The 20,559-nt window shown below is 50.5% G+C and overlaps 1 protein-coding gene across 2 annotated transcripts in view; it reads left to right on the plus strand.

Moving 5' to 3' along the window:
* The window catches only part of SARM1 (sterile alpha and TIR motif containing 1), a 27,603-nt gene continuing 7,044 nt past the window's right edge, over window positions 1-20,559 (plus strand). Inside the window, exons 1-7 of one of the 2 annotated variants that reach the window (XM_017950448.3) lie at window positions 1-841; window positions 10,187-10,805; window positions 13,371-13,583; window positions 13,853-13,944; window positions 14,054-14,289; window positions 17,467-17,569; window positions 17,643-17,832. In XM_017950448.3, the coding sequence (XP_017805937.2) occupies window positions 372-841; window positions 10,187-10,805; window positions 13,371-13,583; window positions 13,853-13,944; window positions 14,054-14,289; window positions 17,467-17,569; window positions 17,643-17,832 (1,923 nt within the window). In that variant the 5' untranslated portion in view covers window positions 1-371. The remainder of the gene's footprint in view (window positions 842-10,186; window positions 10,806-13,370; window positions 13,584-13,852; window positions 13,945-14,053; window positions 14,290-17,466; window positions 17,570-17,642; window positions 17,833-20,559) is intronic. The other variant, XM_017950447.3, reaches the window with a different exon arrangement.

Raw genomic sequence — 20,559 nt, forward strand, 5'->3', positions numbered from 1 at the left:
CGGTTCCGGGGCGTGGCTGCTGCCGAGCATCTCCCAGCTCAGCCGAGCCCCTGCTCGGGCAACGCTTTGTTCCAGCCGCCGCCTCCTCTACCCTCCGGCGTCCGGAGCCATCCCTCGCCTCCTCGCTCTCTCCTTTCTCCCACTCCCTGCATCTTGGCCTGCATCACCTTTGCCAACCGCTGCGCCCCCGATCCTGCCCTCACTCCTCCCTCAAACTTCTGACCGGCACCCTTGCCTGGTACCCTTCTCTCTATTCCTCCCCCTCCATCTTCTTCCCCCGACCCCTCTCGGGTCCCTCTTTTCCCAAAACCGGGGTCTCTCCGCGCGGCCCCCGCCTCCAGGCCGGGGATGTCCCCCGCGGCCCCGCGCCCATGGTCCTGACGCTGCTCCTCTCCGCCTACAAGCTGTGTCGCTTCTTCGCCATGTCGGGCCCACGGCCGGGCGCCGAGCGGCTGGCGGTGCCGGGGCCGGATGGGGGCGGTGGCACGGGCCCATGGTGGGCTGCGGGCGGCCGCGGGCCCCGCGAAGTATCGCCGGGGGCAGGCACCGAGGTGCAGGACGCCCTGGAGCGCGCGCTGCCGGAGCTGCAGCAGGCCTTGTCCGCGCTGAAGCAGGCGGGCGGCGCGCGGGCGGTGGGCGCCGGCCTGGCCGAGGTCTTCCAACTGGTGGAGGAGGCCTGGCTGCTGCCGGCCGTGGGCCGCGAGGTAGCCCAGGGTCTGTGCGACGCCATCCGCCTGGACGGCGGCCTCGACCTGCTGTTGCGGCTGCTGCAGGCGCCGGAGCTGGAGACGCGTGTGCAGGCCGCGCGCCTGCTGGAGCAGATCCTGGTGGCTGAGAACCGGTGAGCGCGCCAGGCCGGGGTTGGGAGAGCGCCGCGTGGTGTGGACGGTCAAGCGCCTGGGTTCCCGTGTGCCTCGCGCCGTGCCTTTGCCTCCCTCACCTCTCTGCCTGCCTGCACTACATCTCTGTTAGGATCAGCATGTCCGTTTCACAGATAAGGAAACTGAGGCTTAGGAAAGTTTAGTGACTTGCCCAGTGGGTCACAGTGAACTAAGATTTGCTCCCAGGGCTAGTGGAGTGAGGAGTGGAGTTAGAGGATAGGAGTCTGTCCCTGGCTCTATGGATGGAGATGGCATCCTATTGCCAATTCTTCCTCTTCCCCACCCCCCAAGCCCACAGCTCTCCTGCCCACCGGCTTGGGTTCCCTTCTAGGACACTTTTTCCCGTCATCCCATCCCCCTCCCAATGGGAGAAGAAGGGAAACACAATGCTCAGAAAAGAGGGCGGGAGAACTCTCCTTTCTCTCCTCTCCAGGCTGCAATGCGTGCTGGCCTGAGGCTGCTTACTCCCTTCTTGCCGCCCCAATCCAACTTCTGCTCCATCAGTCATTCTGGTTCTTGTAACAGGCCAGATATGATCTCATTCTGCGGCTCCTGATGGGAAACAGTTTTCTGCTGGGAGGCATGGGTAGGGGAAGAGGACACCGGGGTGTGGAGCCTGGCAGGGACCAGGCGGAGTGTGTGTTCTCTCCCTCCACCCCACTTAGCACCAAGACGCTGCAAGAGGGTCAAACAGAGGCCTTGTTGCCACTCTTGCATGTCTCTTGGGATCTCTCCTGGAGTATGAAGACCTCCAAGGACTCACTTTCCCTCCCTTCTGATGCTAGAGCAGACCAAGCTCTCACACTCCAGTCTCATGCTGAAGTCTCGAGCTTCTCAAGCTTAGAAGAGTTTTTGGAAGAGTCACTTTCAGCTCATGCAGCTCTCACAAGTGTGAAGGGAGTGGGTTGGGGGTGTTTTCCTTGCCATTTTCAAAAAGAAAAAAATTACCTTGTGATTGCTGGAAATGACACAACTGTCAAAAATGCATGAATTAAGCAATTTAGATTGGGAAACCAAGATAGGGTTCTGCTTATTTGGCAAGCCATTAACCTCCCATCTGACATCCGATGCCATGATGGGGATAGGCCATGAATTTGGAGGGGGTAGCAAATAAAATATGTGTGTGCTCACTGGGTGTAGTGGGGTCGAGACTGGTAGGTGTGCCCTGCAGGCTTGCGATGTGGAGTCAGGTAGCTATAACTACAATCCCTGGAGAGTGAGTACAGCCAGCACCCCGAGGAGAGGAGGGCTGCAAGATGCAAACAGTACTGCTATATTTCAAGGTTAAAAATGACAATTCTCACCTGGTTCAGAGTTACTGAGAGAACAGTCACTAACCAGTGTCCCTGGTACCAAGAAACATCACGCTGGTATCTTCAGGACCAAGGACAGAGCACAACGTGGCTGGTTGCTATCACAATACCTCCAAAGAAAAGCAGGGTCCCCGCCAGGCGCCTTGGCTCACGCCTGTAATCCTAGCACTTTGGGAGGCCCAGACGGGTGGATCACCTAAGGTCAGGAGTTCGAGACCAGCCTGACCAACATGGTGAAACCCCGTCTCTACTAAAAAAATACAAAAATTAGCTGGGCATGGTGGTGGGCATCTGTAATCCCAACTACTGGGGAGACTGAGGCAGAAGAATCACTTGAACCCGGGGGGTGGAGGTTGCAGGGAGCCGAGATCATGCCATTGCACTCCATCCCACCCTGGGTGACAGAGCAATGGGTGACAGAGCAAGACTCCGTCTCAAAAAAAAAAAAAAAAAAAAAAAGGCACTGTCCCAACCAGGTGCAGTGGTGCAGTGGCTCACGCCTATAATCCTAGCACTTTGGGAGGCCAAGGCAGGCAGATCACGTGAGGTCAGGTGAAACACAAAAATTAGCTAGGCATGGTGGTGCGTAGTGTGTGCCTGTAACCCCAGCTACTCTGAAGGCTGAGGCAGGAGAATTGCTGGAACTCAGGGGGCAGAGGCTGCAGTGAGCTGAGATTGCACCACTGCCCTCCAGCCTTGGCAACAGAGTGAGACTCCATCTCAAAAGAAAAAGAAAGGCAGTATCCCTGCACCCCCTGTAGGCTGCATGAGAATGGGGCTGGAAGGAAGAGAAGGGAAGTGACACACTGAGAATTTGTTTATGAAACTTTTTTCTCCTTCACCAACCAAGCCCCCACTTCCTCATCTCAAAGAAGGCTCTTCTGGGCAAGCATGGTGGCTCATGCCTTTGGGTGGGTGGATCACTTGAGACCAGGAGTTCAAGATCAGCCTGGGCAACATGGCAAAAACCCATCTCTACAAAAAATATACAAATTAGCCGGGCGTGATGGCATGCACTTGTAGTCCCAGCTACTCAGGAGGCTGAGGTGGGAGGATGGCTTGAGCCCAGGAGGCGGAGGTCACAATGAGCTGAGATCATGCCACTGCATTCCAGCCTCAGCGACAGAGCCAGACCTTGTCAAAAAAAAAAAAAAAAAACCTCTTCCATCAGCCTACCCCTTTTTGCCACTTCCCTCTTGCTTTCTTCTCAGGATGCTATTGCACCCATTGTCAAGGAGCCTAGGTCACAGTTTTCCTGACTTCCAACTACCAGAAGTCCAACAGAATATGGTTCTTCAAATCTGGCCCCACAACACCCAGTGAGGGCCCCATATGACTGCTAGCCCTCTATATTCACAGTCCACCCCCTTCAGGGGATCTTAATGAAGCTATCCTCAGAGTAGTTAAATGGCTTTCCCAGGAATATGCAATGAATAAATGGAGGAGACAGGTTTTTAAAATCACAGAAAGGCTGCCGGGAGCAGTGTCTCATGCCTGTAATCCCAGCACTTTGGGAGGCCCAGGTGGGTGGATTGCCTGAGGTCAGGAGTTCGAGACCAGTCTGGCCAACATGGTGAAACCCCATCTCTACTAAAAATACAAAAAAATTAGCCAGGTGTGATGACGTGCACCTGTAATCCTAGCTACTCAGGAGGTTGAGGCAGGGAGAATTGTTTGAACCAGGGAGGTGGAGATTGCAGTGAGCCGAGATCATGCCACTGCACTCCAGCCTGGGCAAGAGCGAGACTCCATCTAAAAAAAAAAAAAAAAATCATGAAAGCCATTGCATATAAATTCAAAAAAGTGGAAAAGCACAAAAAAGGTATACAGTTAAAATTTCTTCTTGGCCAGGCATGGTGGCTCATGCCTGTAATCTCAGAACTTTAGGAGGCTGAGGCAGGAGGATTGCTTGAGCCCAGGAGTTTGATCGAGACCAGCCTGGGCAACATAGTGAGAGCCCTGTCTCAATTTTTAAAAATTAAATTAAAATAGTTTAAAAAAAAGTTCTTCTCAACCAGACCCCTTCTCTGGAGATAAATCACTGTAAGAAGTTTCTTGTATATCCTTCCAGAGAGAGTCTTTGCATATACAGGCATTTGCATGTATATTATATAGAGATGTTTGCAATATATATATACAATCTTTCCCTCCTTTGGAGCTGGAATTTGAATCCAGACCTGTGTAATTCTAAAATATGTGCCCATTTCACCAGACCCACAGCCTCTCAGACCACAGAAGAACTGGGAGCTGGGTGAGTAGTTATCACAAGAGTGCAGCACAGTTCCACTCTGTAAAGGTGCCAGGTTCATAGGGAAAGGTGAGGGCCGGGGCATCAGGAGACTCAAAATAAAGTCCTGGCTCTGAATTGATATGTTCCTGAGCAAGTCCTTCCCTTCACTGGGCCTTAGGTAAGTCCTCTGAATATGAGGATGTTGGCTGGCCGGGTGCGGTGGCTCACGCCTATAATCTCAGCACTTTGGGAGGCCAAGGCGGGCGAATCGTTTGAGGTCAGGAGTTCGAGATTGCCCGGCCAACGTGGTAAAATTCTGTCTCTACTAAAAATACAAAAAAAAAAAAAAAAAAAGAGCCAGGCGTCGTGGTACATTTCCATAATCCCAGCTACTTGGGAGGCTGAGACATGAGAATCAGTTGAACCCAGGAGGTGGAGGTTGCAGCGAGCTGAGATCACGCCACTGCACTCCAGCCTAGGTGACAGAGTGAGATCCTGTCAAAAAAAAAAAAAGAAAGAAAGAAAAAAGAAAAGAAAAGAAAGAAAGAAAAGAAAAGAAGGGTGTTGGATTAGACAATTTCTTTCTCATCTTTTTTGTTTTTTGTTTTTTGTAGAAACTGGGTCTTGCTATGTTGCCCAGGCTGGTCTCAAACTCTGGGACTCAAGCAATCCTACTGCCTTGGGCTCCCAAAGTACTGAAATTACAGACATGAGCCACTGCATTCAGCCAGATTAAATAATTTTCTTATTTTGTTTTTTATTTTTTTATTTATTTTATTTATTTATTTTTTTTTGAGACGGAGTCTCGCTCTGTCGCCCAGGCTGGAGTGCAGTGGTGCGATCTCGGCTCACTGCAAGCTCCGCCTCCCGGGTTCACGCCATTCTCCTGCCTCAGCCTCCCGAGTAGCTGGGACTACAGGCGCCCACCACCTCGCCCGGCTAGTTTTAGTATTTTTAGTAGAGAGGGGGTTTCACTGTGTGAGCCGGGATGGGATGGTCTCGATCTCCTGACCTTGTGATCCACCCGCCTCGGCCTCCCAAAGTGCTGGGATTACAGGCGTGAGCCACCGCGCCCGACCTGTTTTTTATTTTTTGAGATGGAGTCTCCCTCTGTCACCCAGGCTGGATTGCAGTGGCACGATCTTGGCTCACTGCAACCTCTGCCTCCCAGGCTCAAGTGATTCTCATGCCTCAGCCTCCCGAGTAGCTGGGATTACAGGCGCCTGCTACCACACCCAGTTAGTTTTTGTATTTTTAATAGAGATAGAGTTTCACCATGTTGGCCAGGCTGGTCTCGAACTCCTGACGTCAAGTGATCTGCCCACATCGGCCTCCCAAAGTGTTGGGATTACAGGCGTGAGCCACCATGCCTGGCCACATTATATATTTCTTAAGCACATCCTGGCTCTTATATTCTAGACATTTATGTAGTCAGATGTGTGGAAATGCAAAGTGAAGGTGAAGGATCTTGAACTCTGGAGACAGGCAGATCTGGTTTCAAATCTCAGCTGTGCCTCTCAGAAGCTGTGTGACTCTGGGCATGTCATGTAACCTCTCTGAGTTTTGGTTTTCTCACTGGTAAAAGGAATAATTGGGCCAGGCGAGGTGGCTCACGCCTGTATTCCCAGCTCTTTGGGAGGCCAAAGTGGGAGGATTGCTTGAGCCCAGCAATCCTGGGAGTTTGAGACCAGCCTGGGCAACATAATGGGATCCTGTCAAACAATCCTACAAAGTAAAATAAAACAAAACAAAATAAAAATCAGCCAGACATGGTGGTACATGTCTGTAGTCCCAGCTACTCAGGTAACTGAGTTGGGAGGATCAATTGAACCTAGATGGCCAAGGCTGCAGTGAGCTGTGATCATGCCACTGCACTCCAGCCCGGGTGACAAAGTGAGACCCCATCTCAAATTGAAAAAAAAAAAAAAAATACAAGAGGAAGAAATAACTGTAGTTCCAGCAGCCTCTATGAATGATTAGGACCCATCTGTTTCTTTGAAGATAGGCTGCCGAGAAGCTGTGGGGTCAACTCAGCAAATCTGCGCCGGCCTTATGGCATGTTCCAGACTCAGCTAGGTTCTGCAGTGGACACAAAATCACATGCACTATGGTCACTGTGGTGCCCTCTGGGCAAGGACTCCGTTGCTGGCTGGGCCTCTATCTCTTTGGCAGTAATGTCACCTGTGGAGGACATCACCTTTTTTTTTTTTTTTTAGATGGAGTCTCACTATGTCACCCAGGCTGTAGAGCACTGGTGCAGCCTCAGCTCACTGCAACCTCTGCCTCCCGGGGTCAAGTGATTCTCCTGCCTCAGCCTCCTGAGTAGCTGGGATTACAAGCGCACACCACTACACCTGGCTAATTTTTGTAATTTTAGTAGAGATGGGGTTTCACCATGTTGGCAAAGCTGGTCTCAAACTCCTGACCTCAAGTGATCCTCCTGCCTCGGCCTCCCAAAGTGCTGGGATTACAGGCATGAGCCACTGTGCCCAGCCATCTGTGGAGGACATCATTTGTGGAGGTCAGTAAGGCAGGAAGCCTGAAGCTCTACCAGGATGTGGCAACTCTCCCACCTGCTCAGCGGGCCTCCAAGTTCTCTCTATTGGATCTGTCCTCTCCACCATAGCCAGACTGAATTTTCTAAAACCCAAACATGACCAGGCCACTCTCCTCCCTGCAGTGGCTTCTCTTTGACATCAAAATAGAGTACAAATGCCTTGAGGTGCCTCAAAAAGCCCCCAGGTCCAATCTCTTTTCACTCTCCCCCTGAATTTTCTGCCTCAGCCATGAAAGTGTGGGCAGCTCCCCAAGTGCACCGGCTCTCCAACACCTCCAACTCTTTGCGTATACCTGTGCCTGAAATGCAATCTCTCCTTCTCCTCCTGACTAGTGCCCCCACTATTCTCTTGCCCTTACTCCATAGGGAACCATTCAGTATATCTAATGTGTATCTTTCTGTCTGTGTTCTGCTAAAATCTTTAAATCTTTATTCTTGGTTTTGTGTACATGTATTTTTAATGTATATAAATGGTGCTGTCATATAGCACATTCTATTTCTTACTTTTTCCCACTCAGTATTGGGTTTTGTTGGGGGTTTTCTTTTGTTTTTTTTTTTTTTGTTTGGTTGGTTGGTTTGTTGAGACAGGGTCTCGCTCTGATGCCCAGGCTGGAGTGCAGTGGCCCAATCATGACTCACTGTAGCCTCAACCTACTGGGCTCAAACTATCATCCTGCCTCAGCCTCTCAGGTAGCTGGGACTACAGGCCTCTGCCACCATACCTGGCTAATTTTTTGATTTCGTAGAGATAGGGGTTTGCTACATTGCCCAGGCTATGTTGTCCTGGTTCATGTTGCTGTGTTATCACCCGCTCAGTCACTTGGACCTCCCCCCAAATCCTACAGAGTGGGCACCTGCCTATGTTACCTGACTCTCCCCAGGCTTGCTACTGATTGCCTCCAACTTCCTCACACTACAAATGACACTGCAGTGAACATCCTTGTCTAAGTGCTGTTGTCTGTCTATATGATAATCTCTTTGGGAAAGGTTGCCTGTATTGTTCAGCTTCTGAGTTTGCCCATCTAACAGGTGTAAAGTGGTAGCTGGTTTTCTGTTTGTTTTCTGCCAGTGAACATTTTATTCAAGGTATGTGTGTGGAGCGTGGTCAGGGACGAAGGAAAGTGGAAATGACCTTTGAAATAAAATAAAATGATTTAGGTGAAGAAACTCTAGGAAAGGGTAATTTTCTCCATTTAGATCATTTTAAGAAAGAAAATGGGCTGGGCGCGGTGGCTCAAGCCTGTAATCCCAGCACTTTGGGAGGCCGAGACGGGCGGATCACGAGGTCAGGAGATCAAGACCATCCTGGCTAACACGGTGAAACCCCGTCTCTACTAAAAAATACAAAAAACTAGCCGGGCAAGGTGGCGGGCGCCTGTAGTCCCAGCTACTCAGGAGGCTGAGGCAGGAGAATGGCGTGAACCCGGGAGGCGGAGCTTGCAGTGAGCCGAGATCTGGCCATTGCACTCCAGCCCCGGCGACAGAGCGAGACTCCATCTCAAAAAAGAAAGAAAGAAAGAGAGAAAGAGAGAAAGAAAGAGAGAGAGAGAGAGAGAGAGAGAGAAAGGAAGAAAGGAAGGAAGGAAGGAAGGAAGGAAGGTAGGAAGGAAGGAAGGAAGGAAGGAAGAAAGAAAATGACAGATAAGGTTTCTGCTCTATGGAACTAACAAACAAGTAGACTATTAATATAATATCAGGTATTAAATGCCCTGAAGACAATAAAATAGGGTAATGAATTAGAAAGTGATGGGGAAAAGCCTTTAGATTGGATGATTGGAAGGAAGTAACATTTGAGCAGACATTGGAATGATGAACCATGAAGAGGATTTTGTTGAAGAACATTTCAGGTAGTGATAGCTATTGTTTTAATTTTCATTTCTCTGATTACTAATGAGTTAGAGCATCTGTTTATCTGCTTGTTCAAATTTTGGATTTCCTCTTGTCAATTGCCTGTTTATGTCCTTTGCCCATTTTCTTTTGAATGTATTGCCTTTTTCTTCTTGATTTGAATATTTGCTGATATATTCTACATATAAACCCCTCATTGATTTTTTTTTCTTTTCTTTTTGTTTTCTTTCTGTCTCTCTTTTTTTTTTTTTTTCTTTTGACACAGGGTCTCACTTTATTGTCCAGGCTGGTCTCAAGTGAACCTCCCACCTTGGACTCCATGTGCCAGGCATTGTGCCAAGCACTCTACAGGCATGAGCCACCTTGCCCAGCCTGGTTTTATATTTTCCCTTGTTGGTTTTAGACATTGCAATACCTCTGGCATTCTTTCTATTCCTCAAACACATCAGCTCCTCTGCCCTCGGGCCTTCATCCTTGCTCCTCTCTCTACCTGTTATGCTCCTCCCAGATATTTGCATGCAGGGATTTCTCCACATTAAGCTCTCAGATGTCACCTCTTCACACATACCCCTCCTCTAGGCACACTCTATTACATCATCCTGTTTTGCTAGCGCCAAGGCCCTATCACTACGGTCTGGTTCACTCATTGTTTTCTTGTCTATGTCCTCCTCCATTGCTCTGAGGATAAGCTCCAGCCAGTCTCAGTTAAACCTCAGCCCATAGTGCAGTGCCTGGCCCAGGGGAGGTCCTCAGGAAACATCTGTTGTATGAATGAATACATATGCCCCAGTCATGGGCCATGGAGTGAGGAAAAGGCAAGGCTAAGAGTGGTGTGCTTCAAGTGACACTTCAAATTAGGACAAGTTAATATTTGTTGAGTTTTTACCATGTGCCAGGCATTGTGCCAAGCACTCTATATGGCTTATCTCATTAGTCCTGATAATAATCCTATGAGGCAGGTATTTGTATTTTCTATTTATGAGATAAGGAAAGCAAGGTAGAGAGATAAAGGAAGCTGCCCAAAGGTCTCCTTTATCCTAGTTAGAAAACGGGCTGAGAAGAAACCAGGACCCAGGGGATCTGCTCCTGAGCTGAGGCTCTTAGCCACCACACATACTGCCTCTCAAGGGGAGGAATGAGGGGGAGAATGGCTGTGGCCAGGATAGAGCACCCTTAGAATCCGAGAAGTGGGGTCCTCCCAGGGGAGGAGGTGAGGGTGGGGAGCAGGGAGGGGAATCCTATCCCCTGTATGAGGCCAGTGAGGCCCAGAGAGGGTTAGTGACCAGGCCCCAAACGGGCAAGCCAAGCTCCACAAGCTGCGGCAATTCCACCGTCCCCTTCCACTTTCACTGGACAGGGACCGCGTGGCGCGCATCGGACTGGGCGTGATCCTGAACCTGGCGAAGGAGCGCGAACCCGTAGAGCTGGCGCGGAGCGTGGCAGGCATCTTGGAGCACATGTTCAAGCACTCGGAGGAGACATGCCAGAAGCTGGTGGCGGCCGGCGGCCTGGACGCGGTGCTGTATTGGTGCCGCCGCACGGACCCCGCGCTACTGCGCCACTGCGCGCTGGCGCTGGGCAACTGCGCGCTGCATGGGGGCCAGGCGGTGCAGCGGCGCATGGTGGAGAAGCGCGCAGCCGAGTGGCTCTTCCCGCTCGCCTTCTCCAAGGAGGACGAGCTGCTTCGGCTGCACGCCTGCCTCGCAGTAGCGGTGTTGGCGACTAACAAGGAGGTGGAGCGCGAGGTGGAACGCTCGGGCACGCTGGCGCTAGTGGAGCCGCTTGTGGCCTCGCTGGACCCTGGCCGCTTCGCCCGCTGTCTGGTGGACGCCAGCGACACAAGCCAGGGCCGCGGGCCCGATGACCTGCAGCGCCTTGTGCCGTTGCTCGACTCTAACCGCTTGGAGGCGCAGTGCATCGGGGCTTTCTATCTCTGCGCGGAGGCTGCCATCAAGAGCCTGCAAGGCAAGACCAAGGTGGGTGCAGATGTGGAGTTGGGTGGATCAGGGGTTAGAGAGACTTTGGGAAGGCTTCCCAGAGGAAGTCACATTCAACCGGGTCTTGAAATACACATCAGAATTAGGGGAAGCAAGACAAAGAGGCGGGGGTGGGGAGCCAGTCATTTTGACCTTGAAGGCAAGTCCCAAAGTTTGAACTTGGGTTTGGGGGCAAGAGGAAGACACTAAGAAGTTTTTAAGCAAGGGAGCACTTGTGTTTTACAAAGATCATTCTAGCTGCTGTGTGGAAAGGGGCTTGGCAAGGGTGAGGGTGGAGGCAAGGCAACCTAATAAAAGACTATGTATGACTTGAAGGGGTGGGCGTTGGGAGAAGGGGGAGATAGCGATGCCAGTGGCAGAGAGCAGATTCAAGAGTTGTTTAAGAGATGCAGTTAGCACTTGGTGACTGGGAGAAGGAGAGAGAGGAGCTGAGGATGACTCCTGGCCCTGAACATAGGCAATGAATAAGGTGAACTGGGTGACAGACAAGTGGAAGTGGGGAAGGGGAAGAAAGTGACTTCTGCAGGACATATGGAGTTTGAGATGCTTGAGAGATGCCCAGCTGGGGAGCTTCAGTGGGTAGTTTAGCCTTTTGAGTCTGGAGTCTGGGAAGATGGCTGCTAGAGACAGAGGCTTGGGGCTTGGGACAGGACATCAGTGTGTCAGCCAGATAACCCCCACCAGAGTCCCAAGGGGTCCTCATGTCCAGGATCTAATCTACCAGTGACCTTTGCCCACTGCTTTAATTTGCTGTGTGACCTTGAGCACCTGGCTTCCCCTCTCTGGGCCTCTATCTGGGCCTCATTTTTATCTTGTGGAAAATTCAATAAATTGAACCACAGCAGCAGTTCTTACCCTGGATGTGGGATAATGATAGTTTTAGCACCGAAAGTTTGTGGATTGTACTTTTTGGAAACAGAGTTCTACTATATTGCCTAGGCTGGCATCAAACTCTCAGGCTCCAAGTGATCCTCTCTGCCTCAGCCTCCCAAGTAGCTGGGACTACAAACACGCACCACATCCCCAGCTGGGCTTTGTTTTTAAAATATTACAGGTTGAAGATTCTCCCTACAATGTCACTCTTCTTTGCATTTTTCTGTGGAGCCTTGGAGGTTGGTGATAGCTGGTGCACAGGGATGTCGTGCATACCCCATGGCCCACCTTGTCTGTACCCCAGCTGTCATCGGGGGGTGCTCAAAGGTGTGTATCTTACAGATGATTGTCACCCATCATGTGTTTGCCTACAGATAAAAAGGAGACTGCTGGTTGGATGAGGTGGTTCACGCCTGTAATCCCAGCACTTTGGGAGGCCGAGGCAGGTGGATCACTTGAGGTCAGGAGTTCGAGACCAGCCTGGACAACATGGTGAAACTCTGTCTCTACTAAAAATACAAAAATTAGCTGGGCGTGGTGGCAGGTACCTGTAATCCCAGCTACTCGGGAGGCTGAGGCAAAAGCATCACATGAACCTGTGAGGCAGAGGTTGCAGTGAGCCGGAATCGCACCACTGCACTCTAGCCTGGGCTACAGAGCAAGGCTCCGTCTCAAAAAACAAAAAAAAAAGGAGACTGCTATGTTAGGGGGGTGTCTGGGACCTCTTTCAACATCCAGTGTTCTAGGAACTTCTGATTCTTCTCTCTGCTCTCCAGAGCTGGATCAGGGACGACTTGCTCTATAAGGCAGGTCATTCTGCTTAGGGAGAAGGGTCTTAAAGGAAGTAGGGAGTGAGGACCTCAAGGATTGGATCTGGGAGCAATCAGGATCACCAGCCTGTCACCCCTTTCCCATCGAGGCCAAGTGAGTCCAGTTCAACAAAGACATCTTGAGTCCCACTCTGTGTCCTTCATTGTGTCAGATACAGGGTTCCAGTAGTGACTAACACATGTCCTCAGCTTATACTCCAGTGGAAGTTGCATTGTCAACCAGTGACAGTGGCATATAAGAGTGTGGTATATAAGCCCTCATTGGAGTTGTGGGCCAGGATGTGGGGAAATCAAAGCAGGCTGCATGAAGGAGGTGCTAATCGATTTGGATTCTGGTGGATGAGTAGGATTTCCGTGGATTGGGAGGATTCCCACAAGCAGGCTGGAAGAACTAAGGATTTGGAAACATAGTGGGCCAAGACCCAGAGGTGTGAAAGCCTTGGAATGTGAGTGCATGTGTGTGTGTGTGTGTGTGTGTGTGAAGTGGTAAGTTGGTGGAAGATGAGGTGAACTGGGAGTGATGGGCAGCTGCACTGTGCTCTGCCTAGGGCCATGCTGAGAGCTCAACTTTATTCCAGGGCCTGTAGATGCTATAAGAAGGATATGAAGGAGGGATCTGCCCCTCTGCCCCCAACCCATCCAGAGTCAGGACCTGGTCAAGAATTGAGAGAACTTCAGGAGGGGGAATCCGCAAGACCCCATGACTTAGTGGCTGAAGGCGGAGCCAGGGCAGATGGAGAGACTTTGGGTTGTAAGAAGAGACAAGGAGAGGGACTGGGAACATGTGGGGGCACCTGGAGAGCTGGTGGAACCTAGAGCCCTCTCCCCACTCCCTCCCTAGGTATTCAGCGACATCGGCGCCGTCCAGAGCCTGAAACGCCTGGTTTCCTACTCTACCAATGGCACTAAGTCGGCGCTGGCCAAGCGCGCGCTGCGCCTGCTGGGTGAGGAGGTGCCACGGCCCATCCTGCCCTCCGTGCCCAGCTGGAAGGAGGCCGAGGTCCAGACGTGGCTGCAGCAGATTGGCTTCTCCAAGTACTGCGAGAGCTTCCGGGTACAGTCGTAGGGGGTGCACCTCCCCCAAGTCAGAGCGGGCGCCCTGTGCACAGAGATTGTGTTCCCTCCCGGCCTCGCACTCCTGTGGCACTGGGGTGGCTTTTAGGGGTGGGGAGCCTGTACGCAGCCACCCTTGGGGTCACTCGGCTCTGACCTAGGTCCCATCCGCCTCCTTCACACCATCTCCAGTTCCTTCCCTTGCCTCTTGTGCTCGAGGTGCAAGGGCTAAGTAGCGGAGCCCTTCCTGACACCCGACTCCTCTCCCAGGAGCAGCAGGTGGATGGCGACCTGCTTCTGCGGCTCACGGAGGAGGAACTCCAGACCGACCTGGGCATGAAATCTGGCATCACCCGCAAGAGGTACGGAGCCTCCTGTCCGCCGGACCCCAGCTAGGTCTAAATAAGCGCCCCCTCGGTCCACAGCCCATCTGAGTCTGGACCTCAGCGTCTTCTCCTCCGTGGGGTGCAGGTTCTTTAGGGAGCTCACCGAGCTCAGGACCTTCGCCAACTATTCTACGTGCGACCGTAGCAACCTGGCTGACTGGCTGGGCAGCCTGGACCCGCGCTTCCGCCAGTACACCTACGGCCTGGTCAGCTGCGGCCTGGACCGCTCCCTGCTGCACCGCGTGTCTGAGCAGCAGCTGCTGGAGGATTGCGGCGTCCGCCTGGGCGTGCACCGCGCCCGCATCCTCACAGCAGCCAGAGGTCAGCCCGCCCACCCGGGACCCCGCCCCAGCCCCAGCCCCAGCCACGGCCCTAGAAGGGTGAGGGAAAACACAGGGTAGAGACTTCCAGCCTCACCGTGGATTGATTGAGCACAAACGTGGGTCACACTGGGCTCTGAGGATGTAAAGATGAATACGTTGCACTTTGCCTCAAGAAGCTCCCAATCTTAGGTGGGTAGGCGGTGGGAGGAAGGGAGGTATTAAACAGGCAGACGGCCCCTGCAGAAAGCTACCTAGGTCTCCAGTGGGAGCACAGAGGAAGCCCGGCCCACCCCATCCACCCAGGTCTAGATTTCAAAGAGGACAGGATGCCTCACCATGTCTTGAGAGAGGCACTGGCGGGGAGGGGTGGCAACAGGAAGGGCAGCCCAGGCAGAGGCAGCGGCTGATGGAGAATCCATGCAGTGGGGTATAGGTGGGAAGGGTGTGTGCGTATGTGTGTTATCCTATTGGCCAACAGCTTACAAAATTTGGGTCTAGGGCCGGGCGCGGTGGCTCAAGCCTGTAATCCCAGCACTTTGGGAGGCCGAGACGGGCGGATCACGAGGTCAGGAGTTCGAGACCATCCTGGCTAACACGGTGAAACCCTGTCTCTACTAAAAAATACAAAAAACTAGCCGGGCGAGGTGGTGGGCGCCTGTAGTCCCAGCTACTCGGGAGGCTGAGGCAGGAGAATGGCGTAAAAACCCAGGAGGCGGAGCTTGCAATGAGCTGAGATCCGGCCACTGCACTCCAGCCTGGGCCACACAGCCAGACTCCGTCTCAAAAAAAAAAAAAAAAAAATTTGGGTCTAGAGGTGGTTTAGAGTGAATTCTAGGCCTCTAGCCACCCTCATTATTGGCTAATTTATTTTAAACTTACTAATTTACCACTTAGTTAATCTTTATTGTCAATTACAAGGTACTCTGTTAGATTTTTAAGATATTATCTTATCAGTGTCTACATTGATTCTGTGCAGTGAGCGTTCAGTTTTTAAAATCAACCTTAAAGAACTCTTGAAAGAATAAAAAGAGGAATAAGTGTCCAGTTTGAGGGCCGGGCACTGTGGCTCATGCCTATAATTCTAGCACTTTGTGAGGCCAAGGCAGGCAGATCGCTCAAGTCCAGGAGTTTGAAACCAGCTTGGGCCCGTCTCTACTAAAAGCACAAAAAAATACAAAAAATTAACTGGGTGTTGTGGCGCATACATGTAGTCCCAGCTACTTGGGAGGCTGAGGTGGGAGGATCACCTGAGCCCAGGAAGTTAAGGCTGCAGTGAACTGTGATCAGGTCACTATACTCCAGCCAGCCTGGGCAGCAGGAGTGAGACCCTATCTCAAAAAAGAAAAAAAGTGTCAGTTTGAGGAGTTTTAAAAGACACCTGTGTAACCCCCCCGACCCCCACCATCATCATTAAAGATATAGAATATTTCCATCATGGGTGTTCACTTTAAAGATAATGACAATAACATTTAAAGAATTCAAATACATTTCCCACAGTCATAAAAGTCATTAGATGTCAAAACTGGGACTTGAGCCTGGCCTTTCTGCTTCATAAACAAACAAATGTTGTCTATGAGGGTTGTGTCTAAATATTATAAGAAGATAAATTCTTTTCATTTTATCCATTCATTCAGCAATTACAGACTAAGCACCCACAAGACACAAGGGACTGAGCTTTGACTGCATTCTTATGCTTCAACTAATGCAGGTTGGCTTTTATTATTTTTACATGGCAGCTCCCATTAAAACTTCAAGATTTCATTTTTATTTTAATCAATTAATTAATTAATTTGAGACAAGGTCTCATTCTGTCACCTAGGCTGGAGTGCAGTGGCGCAATCACAACCCACTGAAACCTCAACCTCCTGGGCACGAGCAATTCTCCCACCTCACCTCCCAAGTAGCTGGGACCACAGGCGCGCAACACCACACCCGGCTAATTTTTGTATTTTTTGTAGAGACAGGGTTCCACCATGTTGCCCAGGCTGTTCTCAAACTCCTGGTCTCAAGCAATCCTCCCAACTTAGCCTCCCAAAGTGTTGAGATTACGGGTGTGGGCCACCGCACCCAGCACAAGATTGCATTTTTAAACAACAGGAAAATCCTAGGGCAAAAATAGCTTTAAAAAAATAGTTCGTGTAGTGAGCCATGCATAGTTTTTAAGTGGGAGGAGTGACATGCTCAGATTTGGATTTTAGAAAGATCTTCTGGTAGCTGTGGCAAATGGACTACAATGGGCAATTCTTTTCTTTTCTTTTTTTAGACAGAGTCTCACTCTGTTGCCCAGGCTAAAGTGTGGTGGTGCGTTCTTGGCTCACTGCAACCTCTGCCTCCCAGGTTCAAGTGATTCTCGTGCCTCAGCCTCCCAAGTAGCTGGATTACAGACATGTGCCACCATGCCCGGCTAATTTTTTGTATCTTTTGTGAAGATGGGGGGTCTCACCATATTGGCCAGGCTGGTCTCGAACTCCTGGCCTCGAGTGATCTACCCACCTTGGCACCCCAAAGTGCTGGGATTACAGGTATGGGCCACTGCGCCTGGCCTAGACTGGAAAATTCTAGCTGGGCTTAGGGAGGCCATTGAGGAGGCTGGCACTGGAAACCTGAGCCAGGGAAGGGCCCGGAGGCTGGAGTCCTGGATGTTTAGTAGGTAGAATCCTCAGAATGTGGTGTCTGTGCTGAGCACGGAGCATTGCTCCAGAGGAGCAGAGTGCGGTCTGTTTTATTCACTGCCGAATCTCAAGCACTGAAGTTAGTTCTGGCACGCAGCGAGTGCTTAGGAAGTATTTGTTGAATAAATTAAATGGGAGGCAGGAGTTGAGGCTGATACCCAGGTGTCTGGCTTTGGTGGGAAATAGGGAAGAAGGAATGAGCGGGAGATTTGGAGTGTGTTGAATTTGGAGTGATTGTGGGCAGCTGGCTGTGCAGGTCTGGAGTTCCAGAGAGAGGGCAGGGCTGGAAGTGCATGCATATCAATGTCCCTAGAACGCAGTGCCTGCCTCCTAAGAGTAACCCAACAATAACATGACCCTCCTTCTGTAGGCCCCATTTCTCCTTTTTGGGAGAGGCCACCCTTCCCAGGCTGGGCTGAGAGGGCTGGGTAGAGGGATGATATACCTGATGGTGAGTGATGCGGAGGGGCCACCCTCACCATGCTGCCTGTTGCCCGCTTTAGAAATGCTACACTCCCCGCTGCCCTGTACTGGTGGCAAACCCAGTGGGGACACCCCAGATGTCTTCATCAGCTACCGCCGGAACTCAGGTTCCCAGCTGGCCAGGTGAGGAGGGGCAGGCAGGCAGTGGCAGGGCCTTGAGACAAGGCTGTGGCACTGACACAGGACCTACTTGCAGCCTCCTGAAGGTGCACCTGCAGCTGCACGGCTTCAGTGTCTTCATTGATGTGGAGAAGCTGGAAGCAGGCAAGTTCGAAGACAAACTCATCCAGAGTGTCATGGGTGCTCGCAACTTTGTGCTGGTGCTGTCACCTGGAGCACTGGACAAGTGCATGCAGGACCATGACTGCAAGGATTGGGTGCATAAGGTAGGTGCCCACCTATGCCTCTAAGGTCCCAGCATTGGCCCATGGTCCAGAAGATAGGGTTGTCTTCTAGTCCTTCTTGTCTGCACATCCCAGCACACTTAGCCCTGCAGCACCTCCCTGACCCAGCTGGAAGTCAGGAACCACAGCTCTGACTATAATAGGACTTTAGCAAGCTACAAGGGACAAGAGACTAGGCTTTGGCTCTCTGAGCCTCAGTTTTCTTATCTGCAAAATGGGGTATCTTACCTGTTCCACTCACCCTGTAGAACTGTTGTGAGGATCAGAGAGAGATAAAAATGCTTTGAAAAATAACTTCCAGGCCGGGCGCGGTGGCTCAAGCCTGTAATCCCAGCACTTTGGGAGGCCGAGGCGGGTGGATCACGAGGTCAGGAGATCGAGACTATCCTGGCTAGCATGGTGAAACCCCGTCTCTACTAAAAATACAAAAAACTAGCCGGGCGTGGTGGCGGGCGCCTGTAGTCTCAGCTACTTGGGAGGCTGAGGCGGGAGAATGGCGTGAACCCAGGAGGCGGAGCTTGCAGTGAGCCGAGATCACGCCACTGCACTCCAGCCTGGGAGCACAGCGAGACTCCGTCTCAAAAAAAAAAAAGAAAAATAACTTCCATGAGAGACACGAGAGCATAGCGACAGGCAGAAGGGAATAGTTGAGAGCTCAAAACAGAGTTTGAATCCTGGCTCTGGCCTTGGGCAAGTTACTTAACCCCAATAAGCTTTGTATTTATTACTGGAAAGAGGGTATTATAATAATAGTATCTAACTGTCTAGAACATTGTTATAAGGATTAAAAAAGCTAAAATTTGTGAAGTGCTTAGCAGAATGGCTGGCACATAGTAACTGCTCAATAGTGGTAGCTATTATTATTATTATTAATATAATTATTATAACTACTACCTCTGTTTAATTCATGATTGTATTTACAGTGCCTGACACATTGTAGGAACTTACTGAATACTTATAGAATGGATGGATGGATAGATTCACTTTGCATCTTCAGGTTATTAATCATTAATCTGTCAGTAGGAATTGGAGTTGGGGCTGAGGGATGCAGTAGTCATCTGAGAGACAGGATGAGACAAGCAGTCAGCTCAGAGACAAGAATATGCCCACAGGGCCAGGCACAGTGGTTCACACCTGTAATCCCAGCACTTTGGGAGGCTGAGGCGGGAGGATCACTTGAGGTCCGGGGTTTGAGACCAGCCTGGGAAACACAGTGAAAACTTGTCTCTACTAAAAAAATACAAAAATCAGCCAGGCATGGTGGCACACACCTGTAATCCCAGCTACTTGGGAAACTGAGGCAAGGGACTCACTTGGGCCCAGAAGGCGGAGGTGGCGCCACTGCACTGCAGCTTGGGCAACAGAGTGGGATGCTGTCTCAAAATGACTAGATCGCATACAAGTTGGTGTAAATGCTGAGCCAGGTAAGCAAACCTCTTGCTTGCCACAGGGGTTTGGAGAAGGGAGAGGGCAAAAATATGTCAACGAAAAGAGTCAAACTCTGTAAAATATTTGAAGAGATTTACTCTAAGCCAAATATGAGTGACCATGGCCCATGACATAGCCCTCAGGAGACCTTTAAAACATGTGCCCAAGGTGGTCAGGGCACAGTTTGGTTTTATACATTTTTGGGAGACACGAGACATTAATCAATACATTTAAGATGTACGTTGGTTTGGTTCAGAAAGGCAGGACAGCTCAAAGTGGGGGCTTCCAGGCTTTTGGTAAATTTAAAATTTTTCCGGTTGATAATTAGTTGAGTTTATCTGAAGACCTGGGATCAATAGAAAGGAAATGTTTAGGTTAAGATAAACATTGTGGAGACCAAGTTTTATTTGTGCAGAGGAAGTTCTCAGGGCAGACTTCAGAGGGAGTAGGTTATAAAATGTTTCTTATCGGACTTAAAAGGGTGCCTGGCTCTTTGTGATTATCTCCTGAGTCTGAAAAGAAAAAGAAAAAAATGGGGGGAAGGGGATTCTCTACAGAATGTGGCTTTTTCCCACAAGAGACAAACTTGTGGCGCAATTTCAAGATATGGCAGGGAAATATATTTGGGGTTAAAATATTTTTATTTCCTCCCTTATTATATGATGTTATAGTAGAGTCAGGTTAGAAAGCAGACCACACTATATAGGTTTAAAATTAAAACCCCTCTGGTAAGACTTTATGGTTTGTAGGGCATGACTCCCTAGGCCCCTTAGGTAGGAATTTGGGCAAGATAAAAAAAAAAAATCAGAGTTTAGTCCTCAGAGGACTGGAATAATCAGGGAGGACTTCATGGAGGAAACAGGTCTTGAGAAGAATCTTAAGAGTCTAGATAAGTGGAAGACAAGGCATCCCAGGCCAGGGTAACAGCATGGAATAAAGGTAGGAAGGAGAACAAAGGAAATAGGAATAAAGCAAAGGAATAAAGGTAGGAAGGAGAACAGTGCTGAAAGCCCATATGCATCTTGGGTACTGCTTTCTCCATATCACAGATGAAGAAACCGAGGCTCAGAAAAGTAGAATAATTTTCCCCTGGATGCACTGCTAGTGTAGAAATCAGAAAAGCTAGGCTTCAGATTCCATCTCTCTGACTCCAAAGCTCATAGCTTTCCCAAGATCCACACTGCATTCTATGGCACAGATCTGAGGGGGTGTGAGGGGAGGTGATGGGGTAGGGCTGGATTCAGTCGACATCAGAGATGATTATCTGTATCTCTTCCCAAC

This window comes from Papio anubis, chromosome 17 (assembly GCF_008728515.1).
Source record: "Papio anubis isolate 15944 chromosome 17, Panubis1.0, whole genome shotgun sequence".
NCBI classification, from domain to species: Eukaryota; Metazoa; Chordata; class Mammalia; order Primates; family Cercopithecidae; genus Papio; species Papio anubis.